Source organism: Sceloporus occidentalis, unplaced genomic scaffold, assembly GCF_023333645.1.
Source record: "Sceloporus occidentalis isolate IW3139 unplaced genomic scaffold, rSceOcc1.0.p SCAF_3, whole genome shotgun sequence".
Lineage (NCBI taxonomy): Eukaryota > Metazoa > Chordata > Lepidosauria > Squamata > Phrynosomatidae > Sceloporus > Sceloporus occidentalis.
In genome coordinates, this window is record NW_028316983.1 from 83478633 (window position 1) to 83505551 (window position 26919).

Sequence of the window (26919 nt, forward strand, 5' to 3'; positions counted from 1 at the left end):
TTACTAACCATGATTTTAAACCTTGTCAATCTTAACTAATTTCACAGCAAAGGAGGCATTTAACGGGTTTGGAGTTTAATGCAGGGCAATAACCTTGAATATTTTAGAGCAGTGAGAAAGAAACTTAACCACATTTCTGAGTAGTCTAAAGAGACATAATTTGAACAGTGCTCATAGCTAGTGTCTCTTTATTTTCAGTCTTTTAGAACCTATGGTTTAAACCTAAGGGGGAATTTTCTCCTCTTTGAACAAAATTACTTGAAATGGAAATTTCATTACTGACCTTGGACAATCTCCCAAAGATAAAATACTTTGAAAAATTCACCTTTTCTTTGAATATAGCTAGCCTTATAACAGTATAAAATGGCAAATGTGTCCCACAGTTGGAATACAGCCGTTTATAACAGATTAAAACCATTACATATTTAGTATCATCAAGAAAAAGAAAGCCTCCTGGTATACACCAAGGGCAGTCTCAAGATGTGTAATCCTGAGGCATCAACTTGTAGATTTGGTTCAGAGTAGGCATATTCAAAGGGTAAAAAATATCTTAAATGTTATATTTCCGAGGTCTATAGAAATGCTTCTGGAAACAGCAAGTTGTATAAGCCATCCCTAGTGGCTTTGTTTGTCTTTACTTCAAGAATAATTGAAAGGAAGCAAAAAAGAAAGATAGAAAAAAAAAATAGAGAGATATTAGTTTGGATATCATCCAGTTTCTAAGAAAGAAAACTATGCACAATCCATCAGAAGAAGACCTGCATTGGTATTAATAAACACCATTAATAGACAGTTTTCCAGAATTCTATGCAGTTGTCCCTCTGTATCCACAGATTCTGCCATCTATGGCTTGAAAATATTCACACACAAAAATACCCAAAAGCAAAGCTTGCTTTTGCCATCTTATATAAGGGACACCATTTTACTATTCCATTATATATAATGGGACTTAAGCATCCATGGATTTTGGTACGCATGAGGTGGGGGTGTCCTGGAACGAAATCCCAGAGGATACCAATGGCCCACTGTATAGACCTATCCAAGAGCCAAGAATAAGACTGAAGCATAAACTCATAATTAGATATATGGATTCTTCCTAAAATTCTTTTGTATACAAGAAGAAACAAAGCCCATATTTCATCAGCACCTGTATCATTTAGAAACAACATACCAACCAAAGTGTTCCCTTGAAAAAGGCACAATAAAGGCTAAAAAGACATGGAGGACATCTGCACATAAAAGCAGCCATGCTAAAGGAAGGATCTTGAGCAGAACCATCCACAAAGGGAATGGGAAATTCAGCCTCTCCATCATGCTCCATCTCCTAATGGAATCACCCATCTTGAGATTCTTGTAGAATTTTTAACAATGTTTTATTTAGTTAAGTACATTTTATTAACTTTTCTCCCAAAAAGGCAAACGGACAACAGGTATCTCCTCTCTAAGCCCACCTTCATGACTAGCAGGATTTGAAATAATTTAAATCCAAAAGACAGACCTGGAAAGGTTTAACACTTTCCAATTCCACAATGCCACAGCACCTGAGTTGATTTTATTTCTATCTCTTTTCTTCTTCAGTGGCCTCCACTTTTGGGGGCAGGAGACCCTACAGCACAATGACAACCCAATATAAGTTTCAAAGATGAGAGGGAAGAGCAGACACCGTGCTATCTTTCAGCATCTCTCAAATAGCTCCACATCATACCCTATTCCAAACTAAGTTCTTCTGAACAAGTTATGTTTTTTTCCAAAACTGGTTTTCTATAACATTTACTTTTAGAATAGCTTCTAGAATTTAAGAAACTCTGTATAAAGCCTGAGAAGATTTCATCAGTGGACTTTCATATTTTTCTTTGCTATGCTTGATTGACAGATTCCAATTATCTAGTTCTTAATGGGTTTTTGTTGATATTGTTGTTGCTTTTCTCTCTCTTGCAAGTTCTGTTAAACCAACATGAATTCCTGACTGACCTTATAGACTTAATTTATCTTTTTCAGCTTGTCGCCACATTTTCTTTGTCAAGGCCCTAGTATATGAAAAAGATATTAAGAACAATTTCCTAGCTATCTTTGGACATATTCAATCTCTTTGGAGATTTTTAGTCATAAATGATAGTGCAAAAATGTATCTGTGACAGTGATAATCTCCTTAGCATGTTGACAGTTGATGCACTGCATATCATATGAGGCATTATTTAATTTTATAATGAATGTACATATTTTCCTGCTCTTTTTCAAATACATTGGATTCAGCTCATCTTTATTTGCTAAAGCATCCATGCTCATGAAATCCATTGTGGGATTATTTGTGTGGGATATAATGAAATCACCTCTTATTACTGAAGTTTCATTGTTCTCAAGATACTCTTGTGAAAAATAAAGACCATATAAATGCTATTCTTGAGTTATATAATACATTCTTATGGCTCAAATGATGGATATGCTCAGTTTGGTACAGAAAAAAGATGCCAATTTATTCTTAAGGAAAAATAATAATGATTGCACTTTTGAGACTGAGTCCATGTTTTTGTTTACAGAAAGTATCCTTGTGTCAGGCACACAAAAGTAAGCTGTTAGGAAACAAATGATTTTCCAATTTGTATGAGCTAAAAATTGGTATTTTTGTGAATCCCCGAAAATCAAAAAGCACAGATTTATGTCTCCTTTGTCTCCCAGTGTTTGTGAATATTTATTACCTTCTGCTAATATTAAAATTGTCAGTATTTATTTAATACAAGATTAGAGGTTCAGAACTGACACAATTCATGACCGGAAGATGGCTACCATGTATATTGCCCAATGTGTGGCTAACTCATAATTTCCATGAACCCTTCATTCATTTAGTGAGGGTTGTTTCATTTCCCAGTTCCTCACCCAGGATCTGCACATAAATACTTAAGATATATTAAGGGCTCCTAAACAGCACTTAAAATTTAAAAAAGTTAAACACAAGTCTATGAAAGTTCATGCTGCGAGCTTATTTCTTTCAGTTAGGCCCGGTACAGATGGGCGGAAAGTGCCATCCTCAGGCCAAAATTAGGGTTCGGGAGCATGTTCCCAAACCGTAATATGGAACAGCGGCGACATCATGACAGCCTCCTGTCTACACGGGGGCCGTCATGATGACACAAGTGCCACATAGCGTCCAGACATCATTGGCAGGAAGTGGCATCATAGCAGCACCCTTTCCTGTTTGCAGTGCTGCAGAAAAGAAGCCACTCTAAGCAGCTTTTTTGGCAGCACATTGGTGCTGCAGCGTGCAGCTGTTGCAGCACCAACTCTAGCAAAGACAGGCTGTGCAGATCTGCCCGTTTGTCAAGCCCCTTAGTCTCAAAGGTGCTACAAGATCTCTAAACACTGGGTCAGTAAGGAATGAATATTCTTGCCATTGAAATTTTATCCTTGATTTGGGAATTCTAAATCACCTGAATTTACTTATGGAACAGCACTGAAACCCACCATCCCTGTATTAGTAGTAGTAGTAGTAATAGTAGTAACAGCAGCAGCAGCAGCAGTATTTTTTTTTTTTTGGCATTTATTAAATTCAGTCCATACATCATATATAAATCATTAAGATGTTACATATCTTCAGTTGGTTGAGCATCATAAAATGTACAACTTCAAATACCATTTCGTACCATCAATTCTCTAGTTTATAAGACAGAATCAACTATGTTACAGAAAAAAAAGAAGAAAAAAATATTTCAATCTTTAGCTATGTTTCTTTGGACTTTACCTGCATATGTGCTTTGCTATGGTTTTTATTCTGCATCTCTATTTTATTTATAGACATATATGAACTGAAAGAAATATATGAACTGGACATATATGAACTGAAAGACAAAAACTGCTAAAAAGAACGTTAATGTGATCACAAAGACATCAAGATTTTTATCCACACTGTGACTAAATGAAAGCACATATCTTCATGAGATTGCATGAACACGGCAATTGAATCTCAGCCTAAAATTGAATTCTGCTATGACTACACTCATATCATCGTTCCTTTTTGTCTGCATGTTTATCAATACACATGTACTCATGTACAATGATACCTCAGAGAAATAAAATATGGCCCTAAGCATCAGTGAACTATCTTGCAGGACAACATGTGTGCAAGCACATTGATTTGGGAACCAGTTTCCTGTTTGATATGTTCTGTTCTACAATGCATGTAGAGCTATACTGATGCAATCTACAGGTACATATTTAGGTATAGCTCTGCTCCCTCTTAGTATGTACAGTACATAGAACAGGACTATCTCTCAGTGTTCCTCACCATTGGCTCTGTAGTCTAGCGGGTCTGGGACAGTCCAAAAATATCAGGAGGACCACATAATTACCATCCCTGCTTTATATACCTGGTAGTTTCTCAGCCAACTTCTGCAAGATAGCAGCAGCATAGCTGGTTTCTTTTTGGATGGGTGGTTGTATGTGCTATCTACAATTGTTATACTGCAGCACTTTGTGACCTAGACCTAGAGTGAAGAGAAATTAGAAAGGCATAAATAGATAGAGAGATACAGACATACTGTATATACACATAAAACTTTCTCAGCTTTAAAATAAAAAGGATTGGCATGGATACTCATGGAGTCTCTTCTCCCTTTTTTTTCCCTAATATTACCTTTTCCTCCTCCAGCTGTGTAAAGTTCACAAAAGTGTCACACAGCTGGTTTCCTAAGACAGGAGCAGACTGTGATGCTCAAAATGAGATGGTCCAGCCACAGCATGGTCTTATGTGCTTCATGGCTGGATGACGGCTGAGTCATCTTCTCATTTTGAGTGACAGAGCCTTCTCACAGCTTAGGAAATTTTTAAACTTTCCTCAGCTGAAAGAGGATCAGGGGACACCAGCTTGCATAATGCAAACTTGATTTGACATGAACTTGTGATAGTGCAAAAATTTTATTTCTTGACTTGCTGCTAAACTGTTGAAGCAATAGAAGCAATACAAATATTGCCTAGAAAACAAAAATGACAGCCTTGAATTGAATATCTCAAAAGAAAACTCTGATATAACCTTTGCCAGCTTCTAAAATTTTGGCCTGTATCTCCCTTCAGATCCAGCCAGCATGCCAAATGGTCAGGAATAGAGGAGTTGTAGATCAATACAGCTAAAAGGATCTGCGTTGGGGAACTTTGATCTAACTTGCCATTGCTGCTGTTGTTGTTGTTTTTAAATAATATATGTGGTTTGCCAAGTGTACCTTTCTGGTTTGGTGGAAAAGTAAGGAAGAATGTGTTAACGTATTATATGATGTTCTATTTGCACATAATCAGATCAGTGATTAAATGCTAGACAGAAGTTGGGAAGCATTGGATGTCAACATGGAGAATGGTAGGGAGTTGGGGGAGTTGTAGCCCTCAACATCTAAAGGTCCACTAGGCATGTATTAGAGGAAATCTAGTAGTATGTGTCTGCCTGCCTGCCTGTCTGTCTATGGATTGATAGAGAGATTCAAAATTGGCTACAATGTAGTAACAAGACCATGGTGCAAAAGTATAGTTGGTATTTTTACAATCTCATTTTATTTAGATTTAGTATTTCCCGTTTACTTAGAAGACTGATTCCTGCTGACATATGGCAAAATAAATGATTTTTTTCTAATGACAAATTGGAGGAGATCACTTTCAAGAAAAGTGTTTTTTTTTAAAAAAATAATAGGGTAGTGGGCTTATTTAATATGTCTTCCACATTAACTAGTTATATGGCTATTTCAATAATTCATAAATCCATGTGCAGTAAAATTAATTGATTGAGTTCAGATGCTGTGCTAAAATAAACCTCTTGTGTGAAACAGTTACTGACAGCATTAATTAGAGATGTTTTGAATGGTAGCACAAGCTATGAAAACATTTCCCTGCTGAGTTGTATTGGAAGGAGCCATTCAGACTCTCCTTCCTACCTTTTGTTAGTAAGTGATTTTTGTCAAATGCTTGCTAGTTGTTGATGTACCTACACATGAGTTACCAGTAAATGTAACATTTGTACAGAAGGATAAAAACCCTAGTGGTGTGTAAGCAATGTCTAAAAGTTGTGCCGGTCCAGGAGATAGACATCTGCAGACTTCTTATTTTGAACAGAACTTGAAGGCTGTTATTCACTATTAAGTATAGTTCTCAGCACAGAGTAGAAATAGACATTTAGAAGAAAAGATGGGATGCCTAGTACCAGAGTTGCTAAAAGGAGTTACTTCAGTTGTTCCTGGTCTCCCTCCAACTTTCATGGGGAAAACAGTTTGTGAAGGGGATTTGCTGGAGAAAATTGGCAGTCATGGGAAGTGTTAAGCATTCTCCCTGAAATAATTTTATTAGCAGACTAGGTTTAGGAAACAAATGTCAAGAAAATGGAAGCGCTTCCAAAGCCCCTCCTGAATTAACTTGGATTTTTTCTCATGTTGAGCAGTAAGGGAATATAAAAAAGAACTAAGGTTTTTTTCCAAAACCACAACCCCATATCGTGAAGGCAATGGCTGCTGTTGTCTGGTGCAGTGTCTGCTGCCAGTCATAATACACAGTTGGATTAATTTTTATTTGCATTTTAGGCTACATGGTGCCCATTTGGATGCCTTGTTGGCTTGAATTCTAAGGTTGTGTTCTTTTTAAAAAGTATGTTTTTTTGAAGCAAATCATGCAGTCCTATTGTTAGGCAAGGAACAAACCTGCTTCTGCCTTTCAGCACTAAGCCAATGAGTACAGTATCACAGTCACAGCTTGCATAGCTACAGTATTTAAGTGGTAAAAGTGAGCCTCTCAGTTTCCTGGGCAAATGTTGAAATTTTGAGAGGAAGTCTAGTCTGCTTGCAAAAACCTTGTGTCCATTTTTATAGATCTACCTGCAAATAATTCATAGAAATATAATCCATTCAAATGAATGGGGGGAAATGTATCACAGCAAAGTGCCCAGGTGAGAGCAGGTTATATTGCCATAATTAAATTATTAGTATTTAAAGTGTCATGGACTCTTGTATTTGCTGCAATTGTATTCATCTTGATTTAAAATATTATTATTCATTACAAGGTTTCCAGAAAAACACAAGGCTTAGTTCACCTTTGGCATGCTGAGCAGATGAACTGAGTGCTGCCAAGAGGAAGGGAAAGAGTGACTCAGGTAACTAGACAGATAACTACTTCCTACAGAAGCAGAGAGGTGCCTGATGGTGATCTTAGATTCCTGGAATGTTTTTTAAAATAATAAAGAAATGGTAAGAACCTTTTGGAACTATTGATCCAACATTTATATTCCCTTACTGCTTGGGTGGAGACCTGAGAGATGGAAGACGGCAGTGAGACACAGCAGCCTGGTGAAGTGTGTGGTGTACTGGGAAGGGGGTGCAGGAACAGGTCCCTCTCTGTGGGAAGAGAATTACCTTTCTCCCATTCTGATATCCTACCAGAGATAGTCAAATCATTCTGCTTGATGCTAGGGCCAGCCTGGTTCATGTGCTATAGCCAATTTTGTAAAATGTGTGAGCTGTTGCCTCTGTTGGCAGATATACATACACATGCTAGGATGGGAAAGTGAAATCTGTGTAGTAAGAGAGAATAGAAATGTAAAAGACTACAAACACTGATCCTTACCTTAACTATGTTAATTAACAAATAGTCATTTGGTGGTAACAAAGACATCCTAGTATAGATGAACTTAATACATTTATTATGGTGATTAAACTGAAACTAATAGAGTTAAACTAGAGTGTTGTCTAGTTAAAACAATATATTTTATTTGTGTCTCTAGAGGAAATCATACTTTGTTTCCACCTATAATTCCTGCTGTTTTCTCTCATTGTACTCTGCATTTCTCTTGTGTAAATCAAATGACAATGCATCATTTGTGGGTGGTCTCACTTTTTTGTTTTTTTAATGAAGAATAGCAATAATAAACAGATAAATAAAGAAATAATGATATTGGCATACAATCTTATGTGAAACAAATGATTATTATGGTACTCCTCTTCCTCCTTCTCTTTCTCCTCTATCTCATCTCATGCATCTGAGGAAGTAGACTGAAGTTTACAAAAGCTCACACTACCAGCTTCTTTCTTTTGGTTAGTCTCAAAGGCTACATTTGTGGTTTCGAGTGAATGGCTGCAGTACAGGCATTTTAACCACTGCGCCACCAGGGCTCCTATGAATGGAAAGTTTTTCTCCGCTTCCTACTTTTTTCTCATTCCTTGTCTTCTCTTCATATTGGCAAGTGCATATGTTAGCATCAACCAAAGATGGTTCCCATTGTGATACATCATGCCACTAAATGTTCAACGAGCTGAAGCTTTTCTACACTTATGCAAGTAACCATTGTTCTGAAAACTGTCACAAATGTATTTGATTTGCGATCTGCCAGTGCCAAAAAAGAAAAAGATCTAGTGACCCATGGGAAGATGTGGGGAATCCATCCCTTACTATACACAATGTATAAAAGAATGTTTGCCTTCTTTCTTATGCTTGGAGGCTAAGATATCCCCCACCCCCTTGAGGAAGTATAAGGGTTGCGGTGAAGTGTTGTATCTTTGCCTTTTTGCTCAGACATTTAAAGCCTTATATCTCAGGGTTCCCTTCTGTCACATGAAGACAACAGCTTTTATTACAGATTAATGTGATGCAGAGGCACTTGAGGACATAAGGCTCATCTTTTGGCTTTATTTTGATGCCACAATGAAATTCACATTTTGAGTCAAGCTATTACTGCTTTGAGAGTGTATTGACATAGGGCTAAGAGGGTTTACTGGAGTTCTTATGGATATGGAGACAGTCAGCACATTAACCTTTTAAATATATAGCTTCAGTGATCTCCTTGCGGGTTACGTGCATGACCTACATATTGATAAACGCAGTCCTAACGCATTGCAACAACAGTGAATTTACTTCTGTCTCCATGGAGATAAACAGGAACAATATTTCAGGCTCTAGTATTGATTGCAGGCTGAGGCTTTTCTGACATACAGAAACTGATATAATAACAAAATGAAATAAAGGAGAGCAAAATACATATATAATAAATAAAAATCCATTGGTTGACCTTACAATGGACCAGAGAAGAAGAAAATATAGAAAATGGAAGTTGGTAGGGTGAACACCTTTGTTGTTTTCCCCAGCTAGATGTATGTTACAAACAGATTAAAAATCTATTCAGTCAGTAGAATCACGTGTTACTGGACTGTGGTAATTAAACTTTGCATGTGCAGGTTCATATATTGGATTGCTCTCACATTGAAAGGTAGCATGTCAAGGAAAGGGCTTCCACAACAACTTTCTCAAGCATTCTGTTTTTCTAAATGCAGGGAGAAATTTTGTAGAGGACATGCATTCAAAAATGCATCTTGCCAGCCAGTCTGAAACAGTACAGTCCATAAAGAATTACTGCATGTGATTCTGATGATTTTGTCTGGCTTCTACTGTGTGTGTGTGTGTGTGTGTTCATGTTCATGTACATGCACATGTTCCTTTCCTTTTACAATTAAACAATTATTGATACTAGCTATATCATGCATCCAGTTTAAAGTGCCCCATTAAAACTGTCTAAACTACATGCTTTTTCTGTGTGCCATTTGAAGAGCATTGAAAAATGTGTTTGGCACACTTTTATGAAAATGCAGTATTGGCATTCATGCAACTGCACAAGGCATTTTCTTTTTGTTCTAAGAAATTTAGCTACTTGTTTATGCAAAGATGATAACATGTCACCTTTTCTGTTTTATTTTTAAAGGGGGTTCAACACTCCATTATGCTTGCCTGTCAGTTTTACTGAGAGATTTTCTAGAATTAAGTCAATAATTGGTGTGTGAAGAGATTCCTGCAAGGTAGTTCACTGATGCTTGGGGCCATATTGTTCAAGAGAATGGAAAACAAAAATTCCTTTTCAAATTTAGAATGCATGGCAAATGTAGGATGAAAAGTGAGTGGTGGACTAGAAAAAAAGAAAGACAGCTAGTCTGTTATTGTATATTATCAGTCTCCATCTTTATATTCAGTCTTAAAAGAAATTGGGAAATCAATTTTTAAATTTCAAGAAGCTGGAGTAAATCTTTAATATTTTATCATAATCCATTAATATTTACACAAATGGACCTTCTTTGTATTATAAGCCCACCGGAGGTTACACATTTTTAGCAAATACAGCTAATAAAACCTTACAATTCCCTTTCCCAAGGCTACTAACAACCAATGCTTTATTCACTCTCAACAGACCGAAAGCGGTGAGGAGACAAGCAGCCAACTGATGAGTAAGATTCATTAATAATTTGTCACACCCTTGTGCAAGGATGTCCAATTTGTGGAGAAATGACCAAAAGAGAAACTAATTAAATCCCTGGGAGAACACCTCGAAATCCCTTTTGTGCTCTCTTCTTTGCTACTGCTAATAATTATTTTAGGAAAAGGTGGAATATGAATAGACATGGAATTACAGATCTTTTGGCTTTTAATCAGCGATGTCAAATATCTTTAGGATGGCTTTTACAATTCCAGTGAGGCCGATCAAGATGGGTAAGGATTAACTTACAAGACAGCTAAAGTAATGTAACAGCTAAGAAGAAACAAGCATCACATTGAAATCGTAGTCAGTTCTAGTGGATACCAAAGGACTTCTCCCTTGTTAACATCATGTGGTTATACTATCACTGCATGTGACAGTCCAAGATCAAGAGAGGAATACTGCTAAGGTCAGTGGGCAAAATGAAAAGAGCCTGATTAACAGCCAAAAATAAAATCGTAGCATTTGAACTGAAATAAGCATTCCTCACGTCACTCTATTTGCATATTTCATTTTCTATTCTAAGGTCTATCCTTTTCTGATAATGCCACAGTTGTAACAATATACAATAGCACCCATTGTCAATTACTAAGGAATGTATACTGTCACCACCTTCATTGTTCAAATGCTATGCATGGCAAATATACTATGCATACATACACCCCAACCCCCAAAACTGATTGCCTGAAAAGTAACATTTTCACAGAGAGAGAGAGAGAGAGAGAGAGAGAGAGAGAGAGAGAGAAGGAACTAAAATAAGGAATAATTTACTGTTCCCCAAAGGTAAAAGAAATTAACATTTAATTAAAGGCATAAGACATCTTAGGAACTTTATCACTTCTAACCCTGTACACACCAAACATGCTGGTGCTGCAAACATATTTGAAATTTTACAAATGATTTCAAGTCTTTTTTAATGAAAATCCACAGAGGGCCATACATAAAACACAATGATTTGTAGCCACATAGACTCTCCATTATGAATTGATCAACAAAAGATGGCAAATACAGATAAAAGGTCTGGTATGGAAGCAATTTACCATTTTGGATGTAATGAAAATGAAACAAGAGTGGGAATTCTAATGCTGGTTGTAATTAATAACAAGTGGACAAAAAAGGACAATGAATGTAAGTGGGCATTACTTCCAAATATGAAACTAATATGACAGTAACAAAGTCAAAATACAAAGTCGGTGAATCACAGTCACTGTAAATTTACAGAAGGAAGTACATTGCTGTGCATCTCCACTTTCCTCACCCATCTTTCAATTACAATCAGATTAAAAATAAACAATATAATGTGGAAACATCCAATGTCAGTTTATACTAGTGCATTTTTTAAAAAAGCTATCGTATTAATCAGAAACTTCCAGATTAGGCAAAAATACATATTCTTGAAAAAAGGAGCTCTCCAAAATTATGTTGCTGAATTCATTTAATTCAGAAAGAAAAACCACTTCATTTTCATTGGCTATAGCAAACATTCTACGGAAGCAAGGCAATGATAGTGTCTGCTGATAATGCCAAGCCCTAAAGAAGATCTATGCCTCCATTCTTCCCTAAGTGTACTTAAGAGTTCAAATTTGAAGGGGGAAATCAAGGCAACAGATTATAGCACAGGAAAATGAGCTGATGGCATTCTAAAAACTTTACTCACATACATTCAGTATTCATTTAACAGCACGAGCCCTTGCAGTGCTTCCACGGGGTAAAGCAGCCAGCACTATGCTATAGGGACAATGAGTGTTCCAGAAGGTGAAAGCCCTCAATAAAGATTTAACTACAAACATTCCCCAGAGAGCGGCCTTTACTCGCATGTCATATGCCCTTTGTCTTACACATCACTGACCCTTTTGATCCTGAAGCCCCATGCAAAACACAAAAACAGCTAAGTATTTGTTAGAATTGTCTCATCATAGGGTTTTCAAGACAAAAGGCTTCAAGAGTGGTTTACCATTGCTTTCTACCATGGCAGTACTAACAAACATTAGCTGTTAGATTTATTAGAATCCCTTATATTCATACCAGATTAACCCTCATGCATTTGAAAGCAGCACTGTAGCCTCTAAGAGTCATATTCCATTGCAGAACCCACCCAAAACTAGACCTATAACATGTGCATTAGATAACACTGTCTCCTAGAAAGTTTTAAACAATGGCTGGCAATATCTTGCACATACGTCAGTGCCGAAACAGACCGGCAGCTTCAACCAGCTTCAAACCAGCTTGGGGGCATGGTGTTTACACACACCACGTTACCCAGAAGTCGCACCAGCAATTACAGTCAGCCCTCCTTATCTGCAGATTTTTTTATCCATGTATTCAAGCATCCACGACTTGAAAATATTCAAAAAAGTATAAATTCCAAATAGTAAGTCTTGATTTTCCATTTTATATAAGGGACACCATTTTGCTCTGCCGTTATATTTAATGGGACTTGAGCATCCATGGATTTTGTTATCCACATGGAATCCTGGAACCAAACTCCAGCAGATAACAAGGGCCCACTGTACACAGCGGACAGCTTCTGGGCAACTTGGGGCATGGCGTTTAGATGCCACATGACCCAGAGCTAGCAAAAAGCTGGCTCCAGAGGCAAAGGGGTGGCTTTTTTCCGCTCCTATGTGGGGCAGAAGCTGGCTGGATTGGGACTGCACATCTGTTTGCTGCAGCCCCAATCCATCCTAAATGGGGCGGTTCCAAGTTGCTTAGTCCCCTAGTCAGTCCCCAAAAAGAAGTGGCTGGACATTTATGTCTGATATGCAGTGTCTGCTTTCAGTTCAAAGCTGCATAAGTGGACTTCCACATGCAGTGCTGTTGCACAGCAGATGTAGACTTTTGGTCCCTGCATATTTGTCTGAGCCTGAAATTGGCAGTACTCCTTCATATAGTTACAAATTAGGTTGGACAACTTTGCTATTTAACACAATGGTCACATATGCCAATAAGGATAAAAATCATCACACAGTTCTTAACCAATGTCCCAAATTTCAGCTGTATTTTTCTATCTCTCTACAAAGAAGCAGCTCAGATACGTTTGTCTCAACAAACCTATCATTTTTTTACTACTGCCATACTTTTCACTGCAGTGAGTGTAATATACTGGACCACAATGCCTCCATGTCATTTTTTTTAAGTGATGTGGTGAAGCAGAAGTGAGATGTTCCAGGTGTCAGTAGGCTGGAGACTTTCATGAGAATGGAAATTTCTTCCACCGGAGGGTATATTGGAATTTTTATTGAGATCCAAAAACATTCCATTGTACATGAACTATACATTTTACATTAAGCCTAACACATCCAGCTTGACAACTCTTGAGTACAGAAAAACAGGAGAGGGCCTCTTGTTCCAAATGTCACCTAGCTACTTCTAAAGGTTTTTGTCTTTGCTACTCAGAAGCAAACTGGGGATAGCATTCAACCAATAAAGACTGCATGAATGGAAAAGTAGTGGGTGTGCGAAAAGCCAAAGTGGTGTAGTGGTTCCAGTGTTAGAATAGGATACTAGGAGATGAGGGTTTAAATTCCCATTCAACCATGAAACATACTGGGTGACTTTGGATAAGTCATACTCTCTCCGAGGAAGGCAATGGCAAACCTCATCTGTATAAATATTGCAAAGAAAGCCCTATGACAGGGTTACCATAAATGAGATTAAAGCACATAATAACAACAATAACATTTGGGAGCCTCCATCTGTCTCAGGCTCCCCAAGCCCATTTGCACAAAAAGGTAAATTGTTTTATTCCAATAGAGTTTTTTCTTCCAAATCAACTAAAAGGAGTGTGAGGCCTCACCTGAATTGGGGCCACATGGGGGGTTGGGGATGGTTACTCAGCACTACACACATCCAAGGTTTCAAACTGGATTTGGCCACCCATGCCAGCTACTGACTTTTTAAAACCCTTTCTCTCAATTGCCAATTGAAGCTGTTTTGGATTGTGTGTTTTTTTCTATAGCATTACTTATCAAGGACTGAGCACTACATTTTTTTTATCACAGCAGGGATCAGTGAACAAGGCAAAACCTAAACAGCATTAGGCAAAGAGGGCAACTGTAATATACTCTCCATTTCTTTGGAAAGATAAAAATGAGCTGCTGAAATGGGATGTGTTACAATCCCAATCAATAAGTGGGTTACATTTCCCAATCATGAAGAAAATATACACATAAAGTGCTGCACTCCAGCTCATGATCAATTTTATCATGACTGAATATGTTCCTTATTCCATCTGTGTAATTTGCTGCTGAGCTGTGACCTCCATATCTCTAAATCAAAGACCTTATTTCTTGGGAATAAAAATTTCCACTGGGTAACAAACTAGGTGACTACTAACATAACTTAAGGTGCCTTGCTTGCTAGATCCTATTGATGGCAGTTAATGAACCTGAAAAATACACATTTTCCCAAAATGTCCATCATTTCACACTGCACTAGCCTAGAACTCATTTGTTGATATATACATTGTGACACACAATCCAGTGAAAACTAAGTGGGTGGGGGGATCAACTTTCTTTTCTCTTTTACTGCACAGCATGCAAGTAGTAAATACTGATTTGGAATTATATATAGCCTAGGGTTTGTTTGTTTTAAAGGGACACAACCCACAAGCCCTCATTCTGCTGAAATTCATTTTGTCTAGCTAAATATAGCTAGACACTGGGACCTATATTCTGGGTTAAGAATGTGATTAATTTTGGATGTAACCTTCTGTCACATATGGAGACTGAATCTTCAGCCCTTTCTGTGTAACAGAGTGGGATGATAGTAAGAACTAAGGGTACAAAAATGGAAAGAGGGAAATAGTTGTGGAGAAGGTGTCATCCCCTGCCTCCAGAACCCTGGGATGGACTTTGATCCTGAGAATGAAGGCTCTGGTCAAGAGCTTGAGAGCACAGAGGACATGCCAGGTCTGCAGCCATAAGAGACAAGGCTCCGGCAGACAAAGGAGCAGAGCCTGCAGAAGCCACAGAGGTAGAGCCATCCAGCAACCACAGGAGTAGAGTTTCCAGCAGCCACAATCCTCAGAGGAAGAGCCAGGTACCTACCACATGGAGAGATGCTGGGACAGAGAAAGATGCAGATGCTCACATAGGAAGCACATTGCAATTAGGGAGCACCTGGCTATAAATAACCCAGCACCTCCCCTAGACAAGCATAACTGATGCAAAACCTTCTTTGGGACAAAGCTGCACTGGTGCTATGTTCTGTGACTGATTGCTTGAATGCTGCCTGGACACCTGACTACTCTTCTGGACCACTCGTTGGACTCCATGCCTGGACTGGATACTGAAGCATGAATGACTTGGATCTCACTGAACTACCTCTGTTTCTCTGTGAGACCCTGAAACTTCATGCTGGGAGTCTGGCTTGCTTCCCAAGGGGCAAAAACAGGACAGAAACTAACAATGTAGGCAAGCAGCAGTTTTGAGATTTGCATTTGTAGCAGGAGTGGCTGTCATTTCCTGTGCCATCATTTTGTAAAATGAAGTTGAGCAAATATGACAGTGGCAGACTTTTCATTTCTGAAGAAAACAGGCCTTGGTATCTTTTTTATTGTTTACCATTCACACTGTTGTTGCTGAGTGCCTTAAAATTATTTCTGACCCTAAAATGACTCTATCATGGGATTTGTTTGGCATGTTTCTTCAGAGGGGTTTTGCCATTGCCATCCTCTGGGGCTCAGAGAGTACGACTTGCCCAGGATCACCAGTGGGTTTACATGGCTGAGCTGGGATGCAAACCCTGGTCTTCAGAGTCCTAGTCCAATGCTCAAACCAGTACACCATACTGAGAAAACTAAGAAACCTGACTGCATTATTTCAATGTCAAAAAATTCAGGTATACTCTTGTAATATGGCACATAATCTTATTTAACTAACACTTACATAGTAGAACCAGTATAGGATCCTAGGATTTCCATATTCATGTGAGCATGAAATTTAGAAATATCTTACCACCCATTTGTTTAGCCAGACTTTTTTTACATCACTCTAGAATTAGGGTCCAGTTCAGTACTTTATATCCAAAATAGAAAATGAAATAATAAACAGCACACTTAGAATTCATATTATTAAAATGGAATCATTTCGAGGTGTGAAGAAATGTATATACAGAAGCTTACTGATTGTGGATTAACAGAAAATTTATCTGAGTTGTCCCATCCATTTCTTATTTATATACTTTTAGGAAACAATGTTCATTTTAATATTGCTACAAACACCTAATCATTAAGATAGGTTTACTTCTTGTAAATTATGCAGACAGAAGAGGTTGGAGTGTATTGTAAGTTATGGAAACACAGTAACGTGTATGAAAAATCCTATATCTGTTGCAAAGGATAGCAGTTAATCCTCCTAACACCTATCTACATGTTGTGCCCCACTTTCTCATCTTTTAGCAGTTTTCAGAATTCTGATCTTTATGATAAAACTGAGAAATCTAGAGTACCAAACAAGCAGATGTTTTCTGTTATTTCACATAAATGAAAATTTCCTTAGTGTATATACACTTTACTATTGTTAATGAAAAATGATACCCTACTTACTGACAAAAATAAGAAACCTGTGACATATACAGAACTCTATATGAGTTTAGCTACTGAACTGTGCTAATTTATAATGTGCACACAATATATAAAATAGCTTCAGCTTATAAATCTTTACAAAAACAAGTGCATGCATCACACAAAATTAATGGTATCCTTTACCTATAATAATACGTTGCCAACAATTCCTTTACACTAGGGATAGATTTTATTAAGCTGCAACTCTACAGGAAATCAGAGATCCCTATAATTTGAGAATAGTCAAATACAGCACAATAATTGCTATTAAGCCATGTTATCTAGTGTGTGTGTGTGGGGGGGGGAGGGAGACAGAGAGAAATTTATCTTGCACATATATATTTATATACACACACACACACACACACATATATGCAAGATAACATGGTTTAACAGCAGTTAGTGTGTGTGTGTGTGTTGTGTATGTGTGTATGCTAATCATACTGCAGATATACCTTTTTCACTTTTGTTAGAAGTGACACAAGAGTTTGCCCTAAGAACTATATGCACTTATCATAATCAAACTGGTTATTTTCCTGCTCTAGGAAGATGGGAATGGTGTTATAGCAGTCACAAGAACAAGTGCTAAAGGGAGGAGGCACCTTGCTTGCTCTTGTCAAATAGAGGGGGCTAGTTTCACCAAATTTTGTCTATTTTTCTGATAATACTGTATAGACAGTTGTTCAAGAAAATATGAAACCTCCCAAAGGGCAACTCACATTTTTTATTCTGAAAACTATTCAATTATAGACACTTCTTCTGTGCACATTAACTCCTAAAAGATGCTGAAAATCCCAAAGCATTTTCTTGGTTTAACTGTGTGAATTGGATCAATGTTCAGAAAATGTGACTGAGGTTGTACTTTCCCTACCTCTAAGTTCATACAGCTTCTTTGCCTGTCCACACAGCCCTCAAGTCACATAGGATCTCAATGTGTGGATACTGGAAATAAGACATGAAATTCAGTGTCAGATGTTCATGTTCAGTAAAGTGAAGAGTTTTGGGCAAATGATCAGTGGTGCCTGCTGCCTCTTCTGATATGTAGAGCCCTCAACTGTAAAGGAACGTGGGATTGAGTGTGCAGCTGCACTAATGTCCTGTTGGTGGGCTTCCCATAGGCAACTGACTGACCACTGTGTTGACAGATACTGGTCTAGATAGTCATCTGTTTTGATCCAATAGGGCTCTCTTTCATCCTTTCCTGAAAGTATGTCTCTCTCACTCCCTTACCTCTGTTCCTTTCTCATCTACATCACATCTACATTTCAATGATGGTATGTAGAAGAACAAGAGATCTATTTCACATGATCCAGGAAATCAAAGGAAAATTCAGACCAAGGACTGGGACACTCTATGACAATAAAAATAACATAATTCAAGACCAGGAGGGGAAAAAAAGATTTTGGATGCAGTACACAGAAGAATTATACAAAAGATATGACAAAATGAAGGACACATGAAATGAAGAGCCATATGAAGATGAACCTCAAATTCTAAAAAGTGAGGTGGAAAGAAATAGCGAAAAGCAAATCACCAGGAACAGATGATATTCCAACTGAACTGCTGCAATCCACATTAGCAGAGTCAACTCTAATGCTAACCAACATATGTCAACAAATATGGAAAACAAAATGATGGCCAATAGATTGGGAGTGCTCAATATACATCCCCATCCACAAAAAGGGAGACACAAGAGACTGCAGCAACTATAAAACCATAGCACTGATCTCCCATGCAAGCAAAATAATGCTCAAAATTCTGCAACATAGACTCCAACCATACACAGAAAGATAAATTCCCGAGGTTCAAGCAGGATTCAGGAAAGGAAGAGGCACTAGGGACCACACTGCAAACATATAATGGCTAATGGAGTGCACCAGGGAATTCCAAAACAAAATCAGCATGTGCTTTATAGACTATTGCAAAGCCTTTGATTGTAGAGATCATAAAGAACAGCCAGCAGACTCCCCCGATGAGCTGCGTTGCCACCGGGAGGTCGCACCGACCGTAGAGGCCCTGTCGGGCCTAGTACGCCCCAGCATGCTTTGCTGGGGGCGTCAGTAAGCCCAGCATGCTTTGCTGGGGCCAAAAAAATCATCTGATTGGCTGGCTGAGGGGCCGGGGAGGAACTTCCTGTTTTGGCCGCTCTAGGAGGCTCGGAGGACCTTTCTATGGTCCTGGTTTCTGGTCCTCCAGAGAGCTGATTGGTCAGCTGCCCTGGAGGGGTGGAGTGTGCTCCCAGCCCCTCCCTCTTTACAGTGGCCTAAATAAGGCCTTGTTGCCCGGCGTTCAGTGCCATTTTTGCTCGGCTCCCCAACCTCCCTCCCTAGGGTTGGTGTTTTTTCTGTCACAACTGGGGGGTGGCAGCATAGGTCATGATCTGCTGAGAGTGGTTTCCAGGGCTATGGAGTACTGGAGAGGGAATCCTTTGGACCCGGGTATATTGAGGACATATGTTATGGCCATTGCGGGGGCCATTACATTATTGCGTTACCCGGTGACCAGGGGCTTAAGGGATAAGAGGCAATCAGAACTTCACATAGCTGCGAGATTGCGTTCCCTAGCCCATAGGTCATCCCAAAATTGCGGTTATCAATCAACCAGGGTGTTGTTCGATCTTACAGAACATGACCTCATGCTTTGGGCCAACCCTACACTATTTTAATGTTGAGTTAATAAAGTTGTGGCCATTCCTGCAACTTTGGTGTTGTGTTTATTGTGGTGGCGCCCCTCCTAGGCAAAGACATGGGAGAGCCAACACATTATTATTATTATTATTATTATTATTATTATTGTTTGTTTTTATAGCGCTGTAAATGTATACAGCGCTGTACATACAAATAATCAAGTCAATAAAAATATAAAACCTGCCAAGGGCGTACAATCTACAAAATACTTATAAACAGTAAGTAGTAATATAAAATAGAATTAGTTAAAAAACAGGCAACAATTAAAACATCAACATCCACTATCTAATAAATATCATAAAAATATTCACACAGTGCCTGGGAACGCTTCCTGAGATTTCAACTCAGATTTAAAAGTCGTCAATGAAGTGGTGACCCATGTTCGAGGGGGAAGAAGGTTCCAGGAATGAGGGGCAGCAAATGACAAGGGACGAATCTGGGATGGGGTAGTGGAGATCCTAGGCTAGGACAGCAGATCTTGACAACTAGGATGGAGGGTATGAGTGGGAATGTAAGGAGAAAGAAGTTCAGATAAATAAAGAGGGGCCAGCCCATGCAGGGCTTTAAAATATAACAACAGAAGCTTATACTGAATACGGAAAGGAAAGGTGAACCTGTGAAGGGATGATAATAAAGGAGAAACATGGTCAAAGCAGCGAGCAGATGTAATGATGTGTGCCACTGAATGCAGGACAGAAATTAAAGGGCAAAGATGAGAAAGAGGAAGCCCTGCTAGAAGGAGGTTACAGTAATCTAGGCGGGAGACCACCAGAGCACCAGAGCATGAACCAGAGTCTTGGCAGTAGAAGCCGAGAGAAAGGGATGGATTTTGGCAATGTTGTAAAAGAAAGAATCTGCAGGCTTTGTCTGTGGCCTGGATCTGGGGGATAAAAGATAGAGAGGAATCAAAAGTGAAACCGAGGCTGCAGGCTTCCTGGAACGGTTGAATAGAGGTGTTGTTGACATAAACAGAAAAGGAGTATTGAAGGGAGGACTTAGGTGGAAAGTCAAGAAGCTCCATCTTGGACATGTTGAGCTTCAAACGCCAATGATGCATCCACAGAGAGACAGCTGTGAGACATGATGAAACTTGCTGTTCAAGCCCTGGAGAAAGGTCAGGGGTGGAAAGATACAGCTGAGTGTCATGGGCGTACAGATGATAAGAAAAACCAAAAGAACTAATAAGTTTTCCGAGGGACAATGTGTAGAGAGAGAACAGTAGGGGACCCAAAACAGAACCCTGGGGAACTCCAACAGATAGGGGAACAGAGGATGAACTCTGACCACCCATGACCACTGCAAAAGATCTTTTGAACACATCTGACAGTCCTAATGAGAAATCTGTACTCAGGAAAAGAGACTACTGACAGAATAGAATTTAGAGAGAAACAGAATGGTTCCCAGTTGGCAAAGGGGTCAGACAAGGCTGTATTCTTTCACCCTATCTCTTCAACTTGTATGCAGAACATATTTTTAAAAAAGCAGGCATGGACAGAAGAAGGAGAAGTGCAAATAGCAGGAAGGAATATCAACAATCTAAGATATACAGATGACACCATAGTACTAGCAGAAAACCTCACAGACCTGGAATACCTACTAAGGAAGATCAAAGAAAAAAGTGCAAAGGCAGACTTAATGTTGAACATAAAGAAAACAAAAATAAAGACCACCTAGGATCTTCCCAAGTTCAACTTAGACAATGAAGAAATAGAAATAGTAAAAGAATTCCCATACCTGGGATCAAACTTTGATAGAAATGGGGACTGTAGTCAGGAAATCAGAAGAAGATTAAGAACTAGAAAAGATTCTAAAATGCAAAGATATAAGCCAATGACCATGATGAATGTAGAAGACTATAACCAGACTAGAAAATGAAGTGACTCTTAAAATTCCCAAAAGCACCATTGGCACACATAGCACAAAAGTTAGAATCATACATGCCATTGTATTCCCTATTACCATTTGTGGATATGAGAGCTGGACAGTTAAGAAAGAAGACAGGAAGAAAATCCATTCATTTGAGATGTGGTGGTGGCAAAGAGTTCTAAGGATCCCATAGACAGCCAAAAGGACAAATAGGTCCTAGAGCAGATCAATCCAGAAACCTCCCTGGAAGCCAAGATGACCAAGATGGCTGTCGTACATCACGAGAAGGAAAGACTCATTGGAAATGATAATAATGAAAGGTGGAGGGAAGTAGAAAGAAAGGAAGGCCACATGCCAGATGGATGGACTCTGTTAAGGAGGTCACAGGTATAGGTTTAAAGGAATTAAGCAGAGCAGTGGAGGACAGAGGGTCTTGGAGATGTCTCATCCATAGGGTTGCCATGAGTTGACATGAACTTGAGGGCAGTTAAAAGCAAATGTAGATATATTTAATGGTAAAGCTGAAAACAGATTTATATAAATGAGGAATGTCAACCAACATTCTTTAAGTGTACAAGTACTTCAGAAGCAGATGAAGAGGTGTTAAATATAACCTGGGGCACACTGGTTTATTTAGTTAAGTAGTCTCACAGGACTGAAATAACTATTTATGAGACATTTGCATGATTGGTGTGGGGAAGCACCTATTGCATATAAATTGCGAACAATAACTATAATTCTTGAGCATGAAGAGAAATTTATTTGCATTACATTTTAATAAGAGCCAACTAACACATGCTTTGAAAGAAAGAAAGAAAGAAAGAAAGAAAGAAAGAAAGAAAGAAAGGTGGTAACACCTTTATCACCAAACACCTTTTGTTTGTATGTTTTGCATGGGCTTTCATAGATATAAAACCACATCTTTATATGCAGCACAGAGTGATAATAAGTGCTCAGGTATAAAGTATGTTTACACAATTGTGGAAATGAGATGGAATAACAGAATACAAACAGATGCAAATCATGACCTTTGCCCTAAATTTTCAAAGGGATGCATAAGTGATACAGATCTTTCATATCTTTACAGTGGTCTGTTAGTATTGATATGGGAAATCAATAAATCTGATGACCAAAAGCATAAAGGTATCCTTCAATGTCCACACTTCTCCAATTTTGGAATGTATGCTCATCAACAATGTTTCAAATATTTTCCTTATAGCCACTATAAAATTTCACATTTCCAATGGTTTCCATGTAGACCACTCACAATAAAGGTTTCTTCTGGCATGGCTTTCAGTGTATGCTGAAAGCCACGTATGTCGCGTCCGTGTATGATGCAGGCACACTGTAACTACATGACCTAAACTGAGCTTCTCTTCTATTTATAGAGTCCACGCAAACAATACATGGGACAACTTTGCTCTGAGCGACCAAGCAGGCAAGGAATGGCTATACCTTTATAGCTTTGAAGAAGGAAATGATGCCATCTCTTGATAGACCAAGGCTAACTAACACAAGACAATCTGCAAACAAAAGAGTTAAAGGAAGAAAGTTTGTGTTAAAAATATTAAGCTAGCACTTTAAGCAATATTTAGACCTTGCATTGTAAGAGAGCGTGTGTGTGTGTGTGTGTGTGTGTGTGTGTGTGTGTGTGTGTAATATCAGGTGCAAGATTGAGCTGCAAGTAAAGTTTCCACTGAAGCTGATATCAGCTGTGAAAAACACACACACCCTGTATTCACCTTTTTCAGCAATTTCTTTATAAAGCATGTTAATTGTGACTATTCACAATAAGGGCAGGGATCATGATCTCATTTTGAACTGGCTTCCTGACATCAGCACATAGTCAAATCTGTTAAGTGTATTTTGTGCTACAGTGTTATCATAGCTACTCCTCATTGGTTGTGATCACTCAGCAAAGTGAAGAGAAGAAATAAGGAAACAGAAAGGAAACAATAATTGTGAAGAGTAATTGAAAAAAGGTATGTTTAGGAGAACTTGGTGGAACATCCCAAGACTGTTTCTATAAATGTCTACATGTAATCTGTACTTGTCTATTTACACAGGAATTTAAAAGATCTTCCTTATGTTATATTTAAGATATTTAAGCTATGTAGATGACATCATACTACTAGCAGAAAAATGCGAACACTTGGAATAATAGAATGAAAAGAGGAAGTACAGGGGCAGGTTTACAATTGAACATTAAGAAAACAAAAATAATGACCACAGATGAGTTACATAACTTGAAAGTAGACAATGAAGACATTAAAATAGATGATGATTTTCTACAGGGTGGTCCAAAGCAGAATAATCCAATTTGAGACTGCCCTGGCTCAGTGTTAGAGAATTCGGAGAACTGTAGTTTGGTGAGACATTGAGCCTTCTCTATCAGAGAGCTCTGGTGCCACAATAAACTACAATTCCCAGGATTACCTAACACTGAGCCAGGGCAGTTAAAGTGGTCTCAAACTGGATTATTTCTGCAGTGTGTTTTGGACCCTTGTCTCAGTCTTTAATCAGCATGGAGACTTCAGTCAAGAAATCAGAAGACTAGGACTTAGAAGAGCAGCTATGAAAGGACAAGATCCTGAAGTTTAAATATATATCATTGCAAACTAAAGTTTGGATTATCCATGACACTGCATTTCCCATTTCTATGTATGGTCGTGAATGGTGAACAGTAGAGAAATCTGATAGGAAGAGAATCACCTCATTTGAAATGTGGCATTGGACTAGAGTTCTATAGATACTGCAAACTTTTAAAAAGACAAACAAATGGATCCTAGAGCAAATTGCACCTGAACTCTCTCCAGAAGCCAAGATAACTAAGCTGAGACTGTTGTACTTTGGTCATTTCATGAGAAGACATAACTTACTAGGGAAGACAAGAAGTAAATTAGAAGGCAGCAGGAAAGAGGCAGACAACATTATAAATAGACTCAATCAAGGAAGTCATGGCCCTGAGTCTATAAGATCTGAGTAAGTTTGTTGATGATACGTTGATTTGGAAAGTCTCTCATTCATCGGGTCAGCATAAGTTGACTTGACAGCAGTAAACAATAACAATGCTATATTTTATTCTTTGCAAATAACATTGGCTAAGACAGAGATGGGAAATTTCAGCAAGGTCTAAACTTCCTCACTGCCTCTAAAAAGTAACTTGCAATTTATAAATGTGCCTTGTTTCAAAAGAATGTAGTCCTCTTTACTTTAGGTAAAATATATTATATTTTATGGAAGTGAGGGAATTATCCAGAGTCCTATTAATACTGACATGAGTGTGGACATGTTGCCCATACTCAGCTAAGATAATATAACACAAGCAACAAACAAAATGGTGCATGTGACTTGTTCATAACTGGATCAGTAGTTGATTTCCTGAAACAGTAAACAGTTTGAGTATGAACAGAATATAATTTCTACCAAACATTGAAATATATGGATTTCCTACCTTTCTTCTTCGAATCTTTCTTTGTGCTGGTTTTAACAGCCACTTGAAGTTCTGTCTCAGTTGACATCCTATTGTATCCTTAGTCTTCTTCACACAGGTCCAGTATCTTGGCCAGTCTCATTTAGAACAAATCTCCAAAAGAACAATTTAACTCTTCAGACACAAGAATCCAGGCATCTCATTTCATTCACCCTTTTGCAGTGCTGCAAGAAGAAAACATAAATGAGAAGTCACTTTTGGTGATGCAAGAAAAGAGAGCCAATGTGTTGTAGTGGTGTGAGCATTATACAGCCAGCCCTTCTTATACACGGATTTCTTATACACGGATTCAAGCATACACGGTTTGAAAATGATCCAAAAAAGTATAAATTTACCTCGATTTTCCATTTTTTATAAGGGACACCATTTAGCTATGTCATTATATTTAATGGGACTTGAGCATACACGGATTTTGTTATACATGGGGAATCTTGGAACCAAACCCCAGCGTATAACAAGGGTCCACTGTACTATGATTCTAGAGACCAGGGTTCGAATCCCAGCTCAGCCATGTAAATCAACTGGATGACCTTGGGCCAGTCACAGTCTCTCAGCTTCAGAGGATGGCAATGGCAAACCCCCTCTGAAGAAATATGTCAAGAAAACCCTCGGAAGGGTTTGCCTTTGGGTCACCACAAGCCGGAAATGACTCTAAGGAACACAACAACAAACAAACAAAAGAATGAAAGATGAAAGTTCTAAGATGGGGGGGGGGGCAACTGCAAACATGGCAGTGGCCCTTTTTTCCTTTCCAAGTCCACTCTGTGGGCCACAGCACTGCATTTCATCAAGCCAAAGTAATGTAGTTTTTTGGCTGATTATCACCACTCCTGTTTGGTCTGTTTGGGGGAGGTTGGGGGGTGGGGGATCAATGAAGCAAATCATTGCCTTTCAAGCGAAGTTTGAGAGATTTGGTGCAATTTGGGTTCAGAAACGCACCATAATCAGCCCAATTTTAAAATTCAGGGAAATTTGTGGGCATTAAGAGCCTTCTGAAGGTTCCTGTTGGTTGCACTTAAGGGTTTCAAGGGCTGCCTACGGTCACATTTTGCCCATTCCTGTTCTAAGCAAACTTCTTATTTATCTTGGATTTCAGGCTGAGATAGATACTACCCATCTAGTTTTATGCTCATTTCCAGGAGTACTGAAAAGCAACCCATACGCCTTTTGACATCTGTGAAGATGTTTGGGTTTTCAATACCTTTTTGTCCCCCTGAGTAATGCTTATTCTTGATATCTCTTCCCTTCCCTTTATGGTGCTCACCCTAAGTTGACTTCAATCTAGTCTTGACTTGTAAATAAGTTCTCAAAAGTTAGTAGCCTGCAAGATTTTACTAGCCAGCTGAGCACTGGCATGTGACGGATGGAAAGCTCCATCCAGCCACCCCATCTGCAGGAATCCATTCTGCATGTTAGTAGTGTCCCACAATGGGGTTTCACTTGGTGTAAGGTGCCAGGGCCAAAAGGGTACTCCCTCATGTCCTTGCCCAGCATGGCTTTCCACATAAGTAAACCCACACCAGGAAAGAAGGAAGGGGTGTCCCAGGCCTTTCATTCCCGGCCCAGTGCGGTTTTACATGTGAGTAAAGCCACATAGGGCATGGAAGGAGTGTCCTAGGCCTCTTCTTCCCTGCCACATACCATGGGGGCACTCAACAGGGAGTTACCCCTCTTCTGGGGTGTCACCCAGTGTGGTCCACACCTCCTGCACCTCCTTAGTGATTCCACTGCTGCCTGCCAAACTACAGCCTGCCCCATGTGGCTTCTACCAGTCCAGTGACTCAGTTTCATATTGTTCCGTTTTGGCAATTAAGCCACTGCTTACAAGGGTGCCATTCACTGTTCTCACTGGGTTTTATGAAAAAATATAACTTGGTGTATTGCCATCATGAAATGGTACATTATCAACAGAACCATTTGGCTGGATACAGCCAATAAGATTAAACACTGACTAAAGATAGTGAGGGGAGAACAAGAAGAAAAACATGTATTAAGAAATAAGAAGCAGCCAGGGAGTCAAAAGAGAACCAGGTAGTAAAGAAACAACACACAT

At 38.8% G+C, this 26919-nt stretch overlaps 1 protein-coding gene across 11 annotated transcripts in view; it reads right to left on the reverse strand.

Annotated features, from left to right (window-relative positions):
* Positions 1-26919, reverse strand: part of DAB1 (DAB adaptor protein 1) — an 831182-nt gene that overhangs the window by 170582 nt on the left and 633681 nt on the right. For all 11 annotated transcript variants that reach the window (XM_089515261.1, XM_089515260.1, XM_089515257.1 and 8 more), the window contains one exon: positions 24828-25030. In XM_089515261.1, the coding sequence (XP_089371387.1) occupies positions 24828-24894 (67 nt within the window). In that variant the 5' untranslated portion in view covers positions 24895-25030. The remainder of the gene's footprint in view (positions 1-24827; positions 25031-26919) is intronic.